The sequence below is a fragment of the Dipodomys ordii genome, unplaced genomic scaffold, assembly GCF_000151885.1.
Source record: "Dipodomys ordii isolate 6190 unplaced genomic scaffold, Dord_2.0 Scaffold88, whole genome shotgun sequence".
NCBI lineage: Eukaryota > Metazoa > Chordata > Mammalia > Rodentia > Heteromyidae > Dipodomys > Dipodomys ordii.
The window spans coordinates 2169224-2187639 of record NW_012267304.1 but is presented as its reverse complement, the minus strand read 5'-3'; the positions used below and the strand labels follow the sequence as shown (position 1 = coordinate 2187639).

The window sequence follows — 18416 nt, the reverse complement described above, 5'->3', positions numbered from 1 at the left end:
CCAGGGACCATTTGCCAGTCCTTTAAAAGCCAATGCCTACCCCCCCTCTGCTTCCTCACTCCAAGGCAAGAGGGAGGGGGGAGATTCCACCCTTGTGAGCCACCAGGAAAAGGCAACGCAAAAAGCCCAAGCCGTTCTTGATTTCCCAGCCTGCTCACCCCGTTTGTCTCACCGTGTTCTACCAGAAAGGCAAATTATGAAGGATTTCCCCCTCCCTACTACGCCCAACCCCCACGTTTGGTAAATCTCAGGAAGAACCCTGCTCCACGCGGTGGGGTTAGAAAGGGCACTGATTTTTCTTCAGAGTGAGGGGATAGAGAAGAGGAAAGCGCTGAGGAAAACAGGAGAAACTGGCCATGGCAGAAATTTGAAGGGGTGCAATTTAGTAGCTGCACTCACCCGGGTGAGACATGGGGATGACCTCATTGCGGGTCCCCGGGAAGTTAAAGATGACGGCTCCAGAAGCCCCTCTCTCATAAGCCAGATGGATCTTGTCTGCGAAGGTGCAGCCCCCGCCACGCTGGATGAGAGCCAACCAAGAGACTTGGACAGCATTTCCCCAAACGGTGGGCACCGTGAAATTCGTGTGCGGGTTACACGCGTTGAGCGCTCCGGGCCCGTCCGGTGGTACCAGGACCCCAGCCACGGGCTCCAGGGGCGAGTCCTGGCCGTACACGCCCTCCTCGCTCAGCTCCCATACTGTGCGGTTCACTCCGGTGTGCGGAACCCGCCAGGACACGTTGAGGTACGCGGTCCACACTGCTTCGGCCCCCCGGGAAGCAGGGGCATGTGGACTCAGAGCCAGTAAGAAGCACCAGGCCAGCAATCGGGAAGAGCCGCAGCCAGCGCGGCCAGCGACCCCGGCCCCAGGCGGCGGCCCCATGGTGCGAGCGCTCCGCGGTACCCTACGGGCCTGTGGCACGCGCCCTGTCGGGGCACGGCAAGGACCCGGCCTTGAGCAGGTAGGTGCCAGGTGAAGAGCAGGCAGAGAGCCACAGGCGCCCCGCATATGAGTTGGGAGCCTGGAGGCACGTCGCAGCAGTAAAGAGGTTGCAGTAGACGCAGCCCCTGGAAGCCGCCGGTCCCCTTCGCTACTGCTGCTGCGGCCGCGTCGGGCTCCCGGGCTCCAGTGGAAAGCTCCGCCCAGCTGACTGGGGGTAGAGGTGGTTGGGAGGGAGGAAAGGACACTGCGGGATCCGCCTCTTAAAAGGGTAACAGGATGGGAAGGCTTTACTGTTGGGGACGGGGCAGGGCGGGGGGGGGGCAGAGGGCGGGAGGTTGTGTCGTGTCATTTCATGAAAAATATGCCGGTAAGGAGCTATAATATCTGCAAACATACAAGTCCCTTTTTTGGGGGGGGGAAGTTGAGGGATTCGAGCCCGTGTGGTAAGAACACCTTTGCTTTCTGCTTGGCATTTGTAGTGCTTCCAGTGCAAGAATGTGAAAGTACTCCTCCAAAGTGGCCCACTCAGAGGTCTGCTTGGAGGCAAGGGAATTGGGGAAGCTGAGTAGTGCTGGGGGGCTAGGTAATTACTCATCTGTAGAAAAGCACGTTTATGACTACCTCCCCCCCTTTTATTGCTGGTAAATGACACCTTTCTCCATTCCTTCACTCAACAAGCATCATATATGTATGTCTTCTTTTTACCCTTACCCCAGGGACATAATTTACTGTATCCTGTGCGTCTTCCTAATAATCTTGGTCCTCAAGAACGAATGGTAAATTTCATATGCCTCAAAACCATATGCCCCTTCACCTTCCACACACCAAGTTGAAGGAAAAGAATATTCACCCACCATTAGTGATCTTAACTACATCTTTCTCCATTTTCTCAACAACCAGAAGGAGCCTGACCCACCTACACAATTCACCTAGGCCACTACAGTATTTCTAAAATGTATCCTTACTTGAGTGTATAACTTCTGTCTACTCCATCAATGAATACATTTCCTAGACTCCCAATAAATGGACATGGTACTGGGCTCAATTAACACACCTAGTATATAGCAGGTATGAATAACATATGACCTTCACAGACTTCTTTGTACCTGTTTCCTTGGTATCTATAAAATGGGAACAACAAAGGTGCCTACATCATAGAGGTTTTTTTTTTCTTTTTAAAATTGTTATTGTAAAGGTGATATACAGAGGAGTTACAGTTACATAAGGCAGGTAATGAGTTCATTTCTTTTTGAACCATGTCCCCCCTCCCACATTCTCCCAACCTCATAGAGTTGTTCAGATGATTAAAGGAGTTCATGCACATACAATATTTAAAAGACAGTTCTTCAAATGGTGTAAAAAATATTTGCCAAACACTACTACTAAGTAGATGCAGGTACACTGTACTACAATATTCTTTTTTTTTTTTTTGGTGGTGGGGCTTGAACTCTGGGCCTGGGCACTGTCCCTGCGCTCTTCAGCTCAAAGTGAGCAATCTACCACTTGAGCCACAGCACCACTTCCGGTTTTCTAGTGGTTTATTGGAGATGAGAGTCTCACAGACTTTCTTGCCCAGGTTGGCTTTGAACCGTGATCCTCAGATTTCAGCCTCCTGAGTACTAGGATTACAAGTGTGAGCCACGGGTACCTGGCTACAATAGTCTTAAAGTTGTTATCTTGAGGCAATAATTAGAAAAAATGATAATTAGGATGACTAGTCTTAGTTTGTTGGGGGGTACTAATGGGGTTTGAAATCAGTGCATTGCACTTTCTAGGAAGGGGCTACACCACTTGAACCAATGCACTTTTTGCATTAGTTATTTTTCAAGAAATGTCTCACTTTATGCTCAGGCAGTTCTAGACTGCAATCCTCCTTTCCCCTTTAGCTGCATACAAAACAAAACAGCCACTGGTCCAGATGCATTTCTCACAATCTATTTTTTCCCCTTGGGGCTGGCCTCTACGTGCTATCCAAGATCTCCTTCTCCAAAGTAGCTAGGATTACAGACTTGAGCCACCACCCTGGCCCACTTCAAAGAAATGCAGTCTACTTTATCCAGCTTAACTCTTGCTAAATTCCTAGTCATTTGTTACCCTCAATCCATGGTCTAGCATTTACACATGGGATAATTTTGAACTTTATATTCTTTTTCTGTGTCTGTACTTGTGTTTGAACACAGGGCCTCATGCTTGCTTAAGATGATATTCTACCACTTGAGCCACATCCCCAACTCTTCTCTTTTGCTGAAAATTTTGGAGATGGAGTCTAGCAAACTTTTCTGCCTAGCCTGGCCTCAAACTTCAGTTCCTCCAGCTCTCAGCCTCGTCAGTAGCTATGATTGAAGCTACTTGTGCTCAGCGTGCAGTAGAGCTCTTATAGCTTGAGAGAGACCTGGAGGAAAAGTAATGGTATATACCAAACCACAACCAGGAAAGTAGAATATAAATAAATAGATAATTCTGTGGAACGTGGATCTTGATATTGGAAGGGGATTTAGGGGTCAATGGGAGGTAGGTAATGGTGCCAATAGCACAGTACCCCCAGAAACTGATAATGTTAATCTGTGAGATTTAAGTTACCAAGAAGAAAGCAAATAAGTAGGAGCAGCCATCTCAAAAGAAACAGTACAGTCTTTCAGATATTGTCTAAATCTGTTGGTGAAGAACACTCAAGATTCAATCAAGCAATAATACTTGAATGAAAATCAAATACATTGTACTTTGAATAAATGATGTGCTTAAATGTTATGTTTAAAAGAAAGGAGGTATTTTATGATATGTATAAAAACTAAATTTAAGTAAGATATTCACCAATGTTCATCCATTTATTATTTTCTTAGTATTTATTTCACATTTAATATATGCCATGGGCTAAACATTGGAGAACAAAGTTAAATAAGGCATCACCTGCGATCTCAAAAAGCTTCGATTAGCTTTCATGAGAAATTATTCCAGTAAATTTATTCCAGTAAAATTATTCCAGTAAATAGTGCTATACATATGTGGTATCATCTCTACAAGAGGGTATACACAGGGCAGTAGTGAGTAACAAAAAAGAGATGTGTAACTTAGACTGGGAATTAAGAAACAGCATTCCAGAAGGCATGTTACCTGTGCTGTTTGAAAGAGTTAGCTTTTTGAGGCATAGAACTACACAAGGATTGTTCTAAGATAGGACTTAGGAAGCTGTAATTCCTACAGTCCTTGGAAGTACACAATGTTTGGAATCTAGACTTCAAAAGGAAATGTGGTAAGAGATAAAAGTGGGTGGGCTAAGGATGAAGCTTAATAGTAGGGCACTTTCCTAGCACAGATGAGGCCTGAGGGTTGATCCCCAGCACTGCAAAAGAATAGATAAAAGAGATAATGTTGGAAAAATACAAATAATTTAGATCTTCAGAGTCCTTTGGGCAAAAATAAGATGTGTTTGAACTTTATCCAACAAGGAAAAACTAACATATACTAGGTTTAAACAGGAAGCAGAGAATAACATCACATCAGAAATTTAGTTATCATTAGGATTTCTCTGTGGATAATAGATTGGAGAGAACAAAAGTAGGAGCAAGAAGCTTGAAGAGATGATTGTTGTCAGTGGTCAGGAATAAAAATCTCCTGGCTTAACAGAAATGAGAAGTGGATAGAATAGGAATGCATCTTAGAGGTAGAATTAAGCACATTTGGATTGGGAGATGAAATACAAGGAGGAATTAAAGATTGCTGTTAGGCTTTTGGCTCTGAAGACCCCATAGCAACCCATCAGGGAACCCAGGTTTTAAATGCATACAGTTGGTAAGATGAGAGTTCCCTTTGGACATGTTGGCTCTGAGTTACTTATGACATAACCAAGTTGAACTGTGCAATAGGCAGTTAGATTGGACAGTTACTAAGCACAAAGCAGAAGGAAACAGAAAGGGAATATGCATAGTGATAGAAAGAAAACATTCCTACTCTTAATGCATTTATTGTTTACTCCACTGTGGGTTGGAGAAACTTATTTGCTGCCAAGGGCCATTTGAATAGTTTAAAGAACATTTTGGGCCATGCAAAATTATCAATACAGACAGATGGACTGTGGGCGGCTGATGAAAAGCATGTCCAGTCATGTACTAAATGATTTTGAGAACCTTATATGGCCCAGGGGTTGACCATTTCTTATCCTTGCCAGAGATAGTCATAGATATAAATAGATACAAACAGTGTGGACTAATAAATGTTTGATTGAGAAAAGCATAAGGTATTATGTCGACACGGATATGTCTGAGTCTTCAGGAACAAGTAGACATCTCCAAAGAGTGTAAAGATACCCAGGCATAAGTGTAGTATATAAGACCACCACAGAACATTCAGGTAACTAACACGTGGTAGTTAGCTATGGCTAGGATATAAGTTGGCAAAGGTAAGCAAAGAAAAATGAAGCTGCTCAAGAAGGTTGTATCAGAAAATGGAGAGTTTAGAAAACCATGGTAAAAAGTGTGGAATATATATATATATATATATATATATATATATATATATATATATGTCACATATGCATATACATGTAGACAGAAAACATGGCAAAATTATACCTAATAAACTGAATCTAGATGAGTATACTTACTAAATTATTTTTCCAAATTTCCTGGTTTTTGTAGTACTGAGTTTAAAATTGTGAATTAACATAGAAGCTAGGGGAACAAATGAATGACATGATCACACCTGAAGTTAACATATGTCATCAGATTGTATGAGGGCAAGACTTGGGGCAGAGAAGCTAGTGAGAGTCTGATGTCACCAGATGGCTTCAGCAGGTCTAGTCCAGTTGTGGACCGGAGAACTCAGAAAGCAGCCTGATGACATGAATCATTAAAACTTCCCATGAACTCCCCTTGCTCTGAGTACATCCTCACCAAGCAACCTCCTTATTATAATTTAGATTCTCATGTAAATATGCCTACAGGGAGATAATACACTGATCAGCAAACACTAGTACCTGGTCCATTTGGAAGTTATACTTCTCATTATAAATTAATCAATTGGCATTCTGGCATATATTGGTCTCTTGTGAATATGGTTAACTATGAGTCAGCTCCCAGGAGCCTAGTCACTGGTTATTCTACCAATCAGATTTCAAAGCTTAGAACCAGATTGTAAATCATGATTGCATCAAAGGCTTTCCACTCTGAGCAATTTGTTGGCTTCCCCCACCATATTCTTCCATTTCACTATGAGATATTTTTGAACAACAGGAGCTTTGCTACTGAGAGTGAGGCTTGTTGATCAGGGACATCGTCATTATCAGGGAGCTAGGTAGAAATGCACACTCATGAGTCTAACCCCAGAACAAATGAATTAAAATCTGCATTTAACAAGGTCCCCATGATCTGTATACATATGTACATTTGAGAAGCCTTGAAGTAGACCAGGTATTCCTGACAGAGAGCCAGCATTCAGCCTCTAGATACTTCTAGTGGTGGAACCCACTACTTGACAAAGCACTGTGTGCCTACATTTTTCTGCTGGAATGCTTGTGTAAATATAGTTGACCTTGCGTTAGTTCATTCTCTTCCTTCTATTCCTGTCTGAGGGCTCCAGGCTATGTGTCTATGCTGCTCTATAGTCATAGGTCCACTCAAGTAGTGCCTTTGTTTTCAGCAGTGTACCTGTATACACCGTATCTGACTCCTAACAAACCGAACTTACTATTCTGAAGTATGGTCTCTCAGGGTGAGGTGAGTAACAGATATGGTTCCTTGAACTTTTACTATGTGATTTCCATAATAATTTTCACATGTAATTTTTACAATCATCTATTACATTAACCTACTTTCTGCAGAAGAGTTTCTAAAAAGACTTAGAATCAGCCATTTGCCTAAGCTTATAGCTAAAAACTAAAGCAAAATTCCAATGCTGTTTTGACTCTAAGTATTAATAGCTGGCAACAACTCACGATGTTCCCTCTGGGGAGTGCCACACACATTTTAACACTGCTTTATACTAAAGAAAGTTCAAGTGAAATGTTTCTGTGTGCATTTCAGTCATTGTGACTATTGAGGGAGATATATTTGGGTTAGGAGCCTTTTTGAATTCCTGAAATTCTGCCACAAAGCCCAACTTTGCCAGATATTTGTATCAGCAATACTCTACTGAAATGGCCCTTAGCAGCACACTACTAATGATGAACTGATAAGCAGAGCAGCATCCTGCAAGAGCAGTAGTGGGGCACTGCTCTGAGAGATTAAGTTTCACATCACACTAAGTTTCTGCAGTGGCGTAGAGATAGACAATAGTGATCAGTCTTTAATATGTCTGCAAAAAAAAGATATCACATCTGGCTTCTTACCATTACATAAATGACAAATCAGAACCCAGAACAACTAGTGCCCAGGCACCTCAGTGATGCTGTGGTTATCCAACATAGGTGTACAGACAACATAGGTGTACAGAATGTATTGAGAAGGGATGACAACAAATGTCATCTCTAGGCAGTTGCTATATAGGGAGGAAGAAGAAAATAGTGGGAGTGTGGAGAGGGCACAGCCAAATGAAACAAAGCAAAACAAAATGCCAGAACACCACAGATTGCTTATAAATGATATATCATCACTTGTAAATGTAAATAAACCCCAGCCAGCTCTTGTTGGTATACAGCTATTAAAAAACGGGGAATAACCTCCCCGCCTCCAGCTTTCATGTATCCACAGACAGGACAAGATTTCAGAAGTGGGATTAAAGATAGTGGAATTGCTATATAGTTTTCTTATACATATCATTAATAACTACTATTGAGAGGTGACAACAGGGTAGGTATTTTATTAGTGTTATATGCTACATCTTAGAGAAGAAAAATACTAGGCTTAGGTCAAGTCACCCATTGAGGTCATCCATGGTAACCAAATAGCAGAACTGGAATTTGACCCCAAATCTAAGTATAAAACTCTACTCTTCCTATTTTATCATTTTGGAATCTACAACACCACCTTCAAAAATAAAAAAGGCCCTTATTTATTCAGACACCTTGCAAATACTGATTATATCCTTTGGTTAAAAAAAAACAGATGTTATCATACTCTAGTTCCCATTTTTCAGATGAGAAAAATGAGGTAACAAAGATGATGTATTTTCCTAGAGGGTACACAGCTAGTCAGTGGCAATTTTGGAATTCCCACAAGGGTATGTATGACTCTTCATTCCAAGCCTTTTCCTTCTGTTGTACTTCATACACAGAAAGGGTATTGTTACAATGTGGAAAAATATGGGTACTTTCCAGCGACAGCCACTGACACATTTTAGCATTCTAAGAACTTCTTCACCAGAAGGCCTCAATTACAGAGACTGTGAAAGTACATATAGTCAAGAGCTTCATGATCATTTATAAATGCCTACACATTCAGCTGTACAGGCATACTCACATGATTGTGGAAAGGAGTGCCCTAACATGTTGTTACACAAGAATTTTTTTTTGCCCACTAAAACTAATACAGAAGACATCACAGAAATTTGGGCTCTATTGTTTACTTGATTGCAATTGTAGGATCAGCTTAGCTATTCTGAGTTTAGAGAGGTGATTAAGAAGATCTTGGATTGTTGAGGAGGGATTAAGACTGGAAGAGCTCATGGCCTCTAGTGGTCTCTAGAGGAAGTTGGACAGAGGAGGCTCTGAGCTGATCTTTCCTCTCTACTGTTTTATCAAGCAACTATCCTGTCTTTCTTTTAAAGTTTTTAGAAAGATGAACCCTCCAGAAGAATTAAATCTGTGACCACAAGAGGATTTGCATATGTATTATGAAAACAAAGAAAAACTAATGACTTGGGGGGAGGGGAGTTCAATTTGGTCCTACAGTATTTAAGGTTTCTTTTATTTGAGTTTTATTTTAACCAATCTCAATATTCCAATAACCCATGCTGTAGACTACATCCACAGACTCATTCCTGTCTCAGTGTTCACGTTGTTATTGACCAGTTATGGAAATCTCTATTTCTTGTTTCTCAGCAGTCAAATAGATACTTTCTGAACCAGTTGACATTCCATTTAACTCTACTGAATCAGATAATGCGGTTATATGCTGCTTCACTGCATGATATATCCTCAGAAATGTTGCATAAGGTAATTTTTATTATGATATGGATATCATAGCCTACTGGTCTAGCCTACCCTATACCTAGGCTGCATGGTATACCCTGCTATTTTTAGGCTACAAAATGGTATAGCTCTGTTACTTTACTGAACACCAGGATCAATTATAACACAATGGAAAACTTTGAGTGTCCAAACCTATTTAAACAGAAAAGGCACAACAAAATGATGATAAAAATTGTTGTATTATATAGGGTACTGGCATGAATGGAGCACGCAGAACTAGAAGTTGCCATTGGTGAATTGTCACTGAGTGAGGAGCGAGTCATTATAAACTGCCAATAACATTAATCTACACTTTCTTAGGCTTTAGAAACACTGCACAGACTACACTAAGTTTATAACAATAATTTTCTTTCTTTAATAATTTAATCTTTAAAAAGAGTTGATCTCAATGTTGCACCTCAACTTCCAGCCTCTCCTCTGGAGAGTTTTCTATTCTGAGAAATTAAAAGAATCAGATTAGAATTCATGGCATTTGAAAATCTCTTCTGTGTGGCCAGAACCTGCATTATAGCTGACCAGACATTGGATACTTTTTTGCTTATGAGCTTTTGAAGACTGTATAAAAGACTGTTTCTGGGCAAACACCAGCAAAGAAGCCTCTAAAAGGTGTGTGTGGGGGTGTTTTCAATCTTTTTCTTTGTAAAAAAAAGATAGAGACAAAAGATACTTGCTCAACTTAATTATTAGATAAAAGAACTCAAACTAGTTTGCTTTAAAAATAAACCAACCTTGGTTTATTCATCTCATTTATTTGATAAACTTTAATTATTTAATTTTCTAACTTAATTTTTTTCTGTGCTGGTACCAGGGCCTGAATTCTGGGCCTCATGTTCTTGCTCAGCTTTGTTCTTTATAGCCAGTGCTCCACCAGTTGAGCCATGCCTCCAGTCTGGCATTTTTCTGGTTAATTGGAGATGGAATTTCATAAACTTTTCTGTCCAGGCTAGTTTCAAACTATGATCCTCCAGCTCTCAGCCTTCTGACTAGCTAGGATTATAGGTGTGTCCACAGACACCTGGCTAACTTTCTGACATTTTAAATAACACTTATCTTAAAACACAAAACTGCACAGCTCTATGAAACACACCCTTGGGCTGGGAAGGTGGCTCAGTGGTAGAGCGCTTGCCTTGTGTTCATGAGGCCCTGGGTTCGATTCCTCACCACCACATAAGAAGAAAAAAAAAGAATATTGCCATTTTGGCTGGGAAGGTGGCTCAGTGGTAGAGTGCTTGCCTTGCATGCATGAGGCCCTGGGTTCGATTCCTCAGCACCACATAAACAGAAAAAGCTGGAAGTGGCACTGTGGCTCAAGTGTTAAGAGTACTAGCCTTGAGCAAAAGAGCTCAGGGACAGTGCCCAGGCCCTGAGTTCAAGCCCCAGGACTGGCAAAACAACAAAAAATTTGTTGAAATACTCCCTTTAAAAATAATTTAGCATACGTTAATAACACAAAGAGGCTTATTGTGATATCTATCTATCTATCTATCTATCTATCTATATTTGTGGCAGTGTATTTTGAACACATTCTCCTGAAGTATTTTTCTCTTTATAGTATTCTATAGGCTTTTAAAAAATCTATTTACAATTTTTGTATGTTTTGCTTTAAATTATTTTCATTAAAAAAAAGACATAGGGCTGGGTGCCAGAGCCTCCTGTCTGTAATCCTAGCTACTTAAGAGGCTAAGATTGTTAGGATTGTTGTTCTAGAAAATAGTTCTAGAGATTCTTCTCCACAAAGAGCTGGATGCAGTGGTATATATTTGTTATCCTTGATACTGGGAAACTCAATACAGGTGGATCATGTCCAGGTTCATGCCCAGGCAGGAAGCAAGACCTTATCTCAAAATTAATGAGCAAAAATCAGGGCTGCAGGCATGGCTCTGTGGTAAGAATGCCAACTTAGGAAGCATAAAAGTCCTGAGTTCAAAACCCAGTATTCCACACCACCCCCAACCAAAAAAAAAAAAAAACAAACTAAGCCACAAAAACACACATTAGCCCAGGCCTACATAGGCTGAAAACACTCAATATGACTATTTTGTACCTCTTCATCTTGTTGCCTGGGAAGTCTTCAGGGGCAATATAACATGTGGGACTGTCATATCCTACGATAGGAATGTTGTCTCTGAAACTATCTCTATAGACCTTCCTGCAGCTCTTCCTAAGGAAGTGATGCTCCTTTCAGAAAAATGTCTAAGATTGTTTGCTTGGCTTGTTTCTTTAAAATAAAAAACAAACACAAAAGAAAACACCCACCCGCCATATATTTGCTTGTAAGAAGATAACATACTATGAATATCCCTCTTTTTAATTAAAAAACCATCTGGTGTTGGGAGTCCATATCAAAAAACAAAACAAAACAACAACACACACAAAACTAAGCTGGGTGCTAGTGGCTCACACCTGTAATCCTAGCTACTCAGAAAGTTGAGATTTGAGGATTGTAGTTCAAAGCCAGCCAGGACAGGAATGTCTGTGAGACTCTTATCTCCAATTAACCAGCACAGAACAGAAAGTAGAATTGGGGCTTAGGTGGTAGAGCACCAACTATGAACTAAAACTTGAGTTCGACATCCCAGTAACAGGCACAAAAATAATGTGTGTATTTTTCAGATTACTTAAAAAAACACAACAAACTACCATTATATACCTTTTAGTTTGACTACTCTTAAAAAAGGTAAAAGAGCTGGCAGTGATTTGGAGACAAGGGAACCCTGTACAGTACTGGGAGGAATCTAATTATTATAACCATTATGGAAAACACCATGGACCTGCTTCAAAAAATAAAAATAGTACCATAAGATCTAGAAATCTCACTACTGGGCATATACCCAAAGGATATTAGTGTCAAATTAGTGTCAAAGAGATGTCTGTACTCTCCTATTAATTCCAAAATATGAAAGCAACCAAAGAGGTCATCAGAATGGCTGCATAAAGCAAAGCTGGCAAATATACACAATGCAATACTAGTCAGCCTTTAAAATATAGAGCATTCTGTCATTTCTAACAACACAGATGAACCTAGAGGACATTATGGTAAGTGAAATGAACTAGTCATAAAGGGACAAATACCACAGTTAAGTGCTTATATGTGGAATTTAAGAGGTTAGACTTACTGAAGTAGAGAGGAGAATTGTGATTTCCTGAGGGTGAGGGTAAAGGTGAAGGTGAAGGTGGGGGTGGGAGAATTGTGGTGTGAGAAAGGGAGAAATTGATGAAAGATATAAAATTTCAGTTGGACAGAGTGAATAGTTTCTGGTGTTTTGTTATACAACATGGTAACTATAGTTAATAATATATTTCTAAATAGGTAAACCAAGAAGTGGTAAGTATTTGAAGGGATGTACATGTTAACATGAGTGATTTGATCATTCCGTAGGTCATGTATACAGATCTTGAAACATCATACTCTATAAGGCTATATAATTATTATTTCTCAATTAAAAGAAAGCTTTAAGTAAATAAGTAAACATCCAATTGAAGGGGGTGTATAAAAGTCTCAAAAATAAAAAAAAACCTTCCATTATGGTAGTGTGTAATCACAGTCACCTATTGAGACTAAGACTTGCCCTTTAGAATCTGAAGTCTGCATGAGTGTGAGCAAAGGCAGCCTTTGTATTCCAAGGGGCAAAGTCACAAATACACAGCTGCCAAGTATATGCATTAGGATTAGCTGCAGCTGCCTGGGGCTCAAAATTGATCAATAACTCGGAGTAAACAAGTATCTGGCAATAAGTGACCAGGTACTAGCACATAGTTGAGCCAACTGAAATAGGCTGGCTGGCTACTCATGATTCACATAATAATTAAGTACTGTTAGTATAAACTGAAATAAATGTTATGGTTATGTTGTTAGCAAGCAACAGGCAAGGGCCAAGCAGGCTTTCAACAACAGGGTACTTTATGACTTCAACGTTATTTTAGTTTTGATGTCATCACAAATTATGCAATATAAAGTAAAAGAACTTTCATAGGCAAAAATACTAAGAGAAATAGCAAAAGAGAAATTACCCGGATGTATGAAAGTATGGCTCGCCTTGGCACCCCTATGATCAGGTCTCCCTTCGCTGACAATCATGCAGTTATCAGAGACAGCTGAGTACCATAGGGTGCAGATACCATTACAGTATTTCAGGTTCTCCATAGCAAACAAATTCAGACCCAGAAACCAGGGACTGCTTAATCTGCTGGATGTTGTCGACTCTAGAGCCACAGAAAGCCTTTTACCAGAGGCAATGAAGTGGCTCAGCAATGTTTGCTTTATGTAGAAAAAAAGAGACCAGAGACATTGAAAGCTTGAAGCTCTTGTTTGTTTAAAGAAGTGTCCCATGAAGTTTACCTTCAATGATCCCACTAGTTCATTAAACATCTTAGTTTTTCTTAGGTGATGGCTGAGGTGTAGAGAGATCTGATGAGAGAGTATGCTTGGGCCCTATGCAATATTCAGAACACAGGACTTTGATAGTTTTCAGGCCTTCTATTTGGTTGGATTCAAGACAGAATGGCTACTTTTCAGTACACACATTCCAGAGTGAAGGCTTACAACAGTGCTTTAAATGTGCCTCACCAGTGACATTTTAGGCAGAGGTTTTCAGGTCTAAGACAGAGGCAATAGTCACTTGGTTCAGAGTACTACACTAGAATGGAATTATACTGCTTGCTGTTATTTCAACTTCCGTTCAACAGAACCTTTCTTTTGTCATGCACTGCAGGTTGTGTTAAGAAGCCTAAGATATGTATTCAAATTTTTTTTCATGCAATTGTTTCTAACACATTTATAAGATTATTTCTTTGTTGCTTTATATCCCTCCCCCACAGTATAACCCCTGCTTTCACTGTATTTGATGTCGGTATAATTTGTGGAGGGGGAAGGGGAAAACAAATCGTTTAAATAGGGATACAGGTGGACCCATTGCAACAAGGAGATGTACAAGACGTTATGTCGAAAACGAACTTTACAACTTTGGTGTGGGGGGGGGAGCGGGGGGAGGATGGGAAGGGATGGGAAGGGGAAATAAAGGAGGAGGCTACAATGCTTGATAAGAAATGTACTCATTATCTTGCCCATGTAATTGTAACCTCTCTGTACAGTATTTTCACAATTAAAAAAAATAAAAAATTAAAATGCTGGACATACAAAAAAAGAAGCAGTAAACGAGCAAAGAACAGATTTTGGGTAAAATAAATATTGCTAGAAAAAGATGTTAGACTAATCCAACCTGATTGTTTCAGTCAGTATATAAATTTAGGAGTAAAACAGATGTGACCCTCTGGAGAGGGATCATTTTTGGCCATTCAGAGATTGTTATTTTCCCACTGGAGTTTCCATGATCTACAAGAAAATTCACTAGTTCTCCAATAATTCAAATAATAAATATTTTAATAAATACTTCCTGTCTCCAAAGTGTTATGATAGCTGCTGGGGAGGATAGGAAAATGAATACAATGAGGGTTCCTCTATTAAATATCATAGAGGAAAATTGTATCAAGAAATATTTTGTGGGCCTTCACTTTGCACTATCTTTCATGGATCTGGATCATCAACAAAATACATGCTTTAATAGAAAGCATAATTTAATGTCAATTGTCTACTAATGGAGATGAGAGGTGATGTTTTTAGACTATTGTAAATACCCTTCTAATTATCTCCCTATCTTCAGTCTCTCCTTCATTCCAACTCTTCTTTCATCTTACCATCAGAATATACTTTCTACAACCTACTCAGGATGATGACATTTCTTACTGCATACTGTAAATGTAAATCTCTTCATTTGGAATTCTAGGCCCTCAACAATATAGATTGATCTGACCATTGTACATCTCTACTATATTATATTCTCTGCATGAAATTGGACCCATGGTCTCTTGTATGCTAGGAAAGTGCTCTACCACAGAACTATATATATTCCAAACATTTACTGCATGTCTTTGACATACCTGAATTATGTATAGCACCTTTCCTGTTATTCTGCATTTGTTTACTTACATAAATTATTTTGTTATTGTCAGTCTGGACAAGGGTGACCACATATATTTCTTTCTTGTATCCCCAAGTTTTACTGTACGATGTTAGAAACTATTTGAAGGGAAAATAAATGAACAACAACTCCAGGGAAGGTTTATTGTATAGCTTATTGTCTAGCTAAATTTCTTCCACTATTTTTGTTAAGGTATAGTTTCCATAAATGAAAACTCATCTTTTTCAGTGTACAGTTCTGTAAGTTGTGACAGTCACTAAACAACCACTACAATCAAGATCCTCAGCACTTTGATCACCCCCAGCTCCCTCATGCTAAGCCTATATGGTTCAATCCTCCTCCCACTCCTAACTACTGGCAGCCACTCAACTGTCTTCTTTCCTTCTGGTTTTGCCTTTTCCAGAATGTCATATAAATGAAATCATTCAATGTGTAGCCTTTTGTGTTTCATTTCTTTCACTTGGAAAAATGCATTTGAGATTTGTCCATGTTACTGCGTTGGCATGGCATTTAAACAAAAGAGTGGTCAGAGAGATGAACGCTGTGAGGGAGTACAAAGTCCTGCGTGAGTTGAGAGGCAGGAATGTTTGCCTCTGACTCAAGGAATTACAGAATGTTTCACAGAGAAAGTAACATCCAAGCAGGGCCCCGGGGATAAGGTGGGGTTTTGAGAGGCACAAATTGTGAGGAAGGTATTTCAGCAAAGGATATAACATGAACCAAAAGCTCAGAATCAGAGTTTCAGTTTGCACAGAGTACAAGTAGTGGGAGACTAGAGAGAAAAAGTATACTGGCACTATGTTGACCTTGAACAATACATTCAGGAGTCAGGTTTGATTCATTAGGTAGAAAGTCATTGCAGGTATTTTTTTTACAAGCCTCATTTTTTAAATTATATGATTCAATGGACACATAATCAGAACAAAGAAAAGAATTAGTACAAAAGTTTCTAAATGATTCTGTTATATTTCTTCACATATTTCCTTATAAACTAATTGCAATTTATGGGCCAACACTGGCTAGTAAACTTCCTGCTCTTTTGATTTATTTGAGGAGTGTAATAGTTTTGCTGGTAAGTATTCAGCTGCCCTGACTGAGCTGAAGTAGGCTGCTGTCTGAGTGAATGTACAAATGTAACTCTTAAACAAGGCAACAAACTACATCTAAATATATCCAAAGCATACCAAGCACATACAGGTACTTACTATAAAGAGCATTCGTGAGAAGACTGAATCTTATACCTGTCAAAAGCTTTCTCATCTCTGTATTCATTTGTATTTTATCAATTTTCTCTACAGTCAAGGTATTAGCAAGCCATTTTCCCCTGAATTTCATTGTCCTTGCCTTCCATAGAAGGCACAGACTTAATGTTAGGAAATGTCTTAGCAGTTGACCAATTGTAAAAATCTCTGCTAACAGCATTCCTTTCTTTTCAAAAACTATTTTATCCACCAGTATTACTCAAATTCTTATGTAAAAAATTCCATCCCTATTTGGGATTTTTTTAAAGATTATGAAACAAGAATAGATATTTCACCAAAGAGGACAGCAAATTAGCACATGGAAAGATGTTCAGTATGACTAGTCATTTGGAAAAAACAGTAACACCATAATATGATAAATACCACCTATTATTTAGAATGGCTAACCTGAGCACCAAAAAGTAGCAACTCCAAATGTTGCCAAGGATGTGATAGAATTGGATTATATGTATATTTTTGGTATTAATGTAAAAAGGCACATCCAACATGGAAATAGTTTGGCAGTTTCTTATAAAACATAACAGGAAAATAACATGACTCAGCAATTTTAGTCATGGGCCTTAATCTCTCAGGTAAATGAAACATTGCATTTACAATAAAGCACAAATTTTCATGGCTGCTTTTTTCATAATGGTAAAATTATGGAAACCACTCAAATGTTCTTCAGTGATTAAATGGTAAGACACACTATGGTATACCAAGGAATATCATTGAACAATAAGAAGGAACTATTAATATATATAGCAAACTGGATGCATTGTATGCCCAGAGAATTTATTCTGAGTAAAAAAGCCAACATCCAAAGTTCACTATGATTCCATTTATATAACTTGTTTCCTTCCTTCCTTCCTTCTTTCCTTCCTTCCTTCCTTCCTTCCTTCCTTCCTTCCTTCCTTCCTTCCTTCCTTCCTTCCTTCCTTTTTATACAGCATTTAAAAAAATGTAGCCCAGGCTAGCCTCAAACTCATGATATTTCTACCTCAGCCTTTTGAGATCTAGGATTATAGATATATACCACCAGGCCCATCTCATGTAACATTTTTGAAATAATAAAAATTATACTAACAAAGAACACGTGAGTTGTTACCCGGTGCTAGGAAGGGGTTGTGGAGTGGAGGAGAATGTAGTTATAAAAGTACAAGACAATGGTGCCTTTTAGCAATGAAATTGTTCTGAATAGGGACTGTGGTACTGGTCACATGAACCTACATATCTGATAGTATTTCATAGGACATTCAAATGAATGCATGTAAAACTAGTGAAATATAAGTAAAGTGGGTGGATTATATCAATGCCAATTTCCTGGTTATGATACTGTACTATCGTTATGAAAGGTGATCACACTGGAGAAAATTAGGTGAATGGTGCATAGGACCTCTTTATTGCATAAAACTGCATGTGAACCTGCAGTTTCTTTTTTTAAAAAAATTATTGTAAAGGTGATGTACAGAGGGGTTACAATTATATAAATCAGATAATGAATGCATTTCCTTCTGAACAGTGTCACCCTTTCCCTCATTCTCTACCAATTTTTCCCCTCCCAACTTCCCTCTCACCCAAGTTGTATAGTACAGTTTCTTAAAATAATGTTTCAAAAGAGGAATACATGTTGGTTAAAAAAAATGCATATTGTAGTATTCGAATCATGCTCTAAGAAATTACTGTTCTTATTATAAGCTCTGGAAGTTGAATGATTTCTCAAAACATAAAAAAGGACAAGCAATAAAAATAACAGTGTATCTAGTTTTAATTTGTTTTCAAGACACATAGAAACAACACAGGGGGAAACTACTACTACTTTTGGTTAGTGGTTCATAACCATTTGGAAGCCAGATCTACCTCTGCAAATCTGATGGGACCTATGCACAATTTTGGGTGTTTTATAGACCATGTGAATTACCTCACAGTAGCATTCTCTATTGCTACACTATTCTCCAAGGAAGCCAATGGTCTGATTGCGCTATTTAATATTATATACAATAAAAATTTCAGTTTTTCAGTCATATTAACCACATTTCAGTCAATAGGTTCAAGTGAATTGTCGTTAAGTACGGAGACAGAGTTCTGTAACATTGCAAAATGTTCTGTTTGACATAGTTGCTCTGGAACAT

At 39.1% G+C, this 18416-nt stretch overlaps 1 protein-coding gene across 1 annotated transcript in view; it reads right to left on the bottom strand.

Annotated features, from left to right (window-relative positions):
- Rnf128 (ring finger protein 128, E3 ubiquitin protein ligase) overlaps positions 1–1115 on the bottom strand; it is a 65473-nt gene extending 64358 nt beyond the window's left edge. Inside the window, exon 1 of the mRNA XM_013025897.1 lies at positions 400–1115. Within this exon, the coding sequence (XP_012881351.1) occupies positions 400–1009 (610 nt within the window). The 5' untranslated portion in view covers positions 1010–1115. The remainder of the gene's footprint in view (positions 1–399) is intronic.
- Between the last annotated feature and the right edge of the window lie 17301 nt (positions 1116–18416).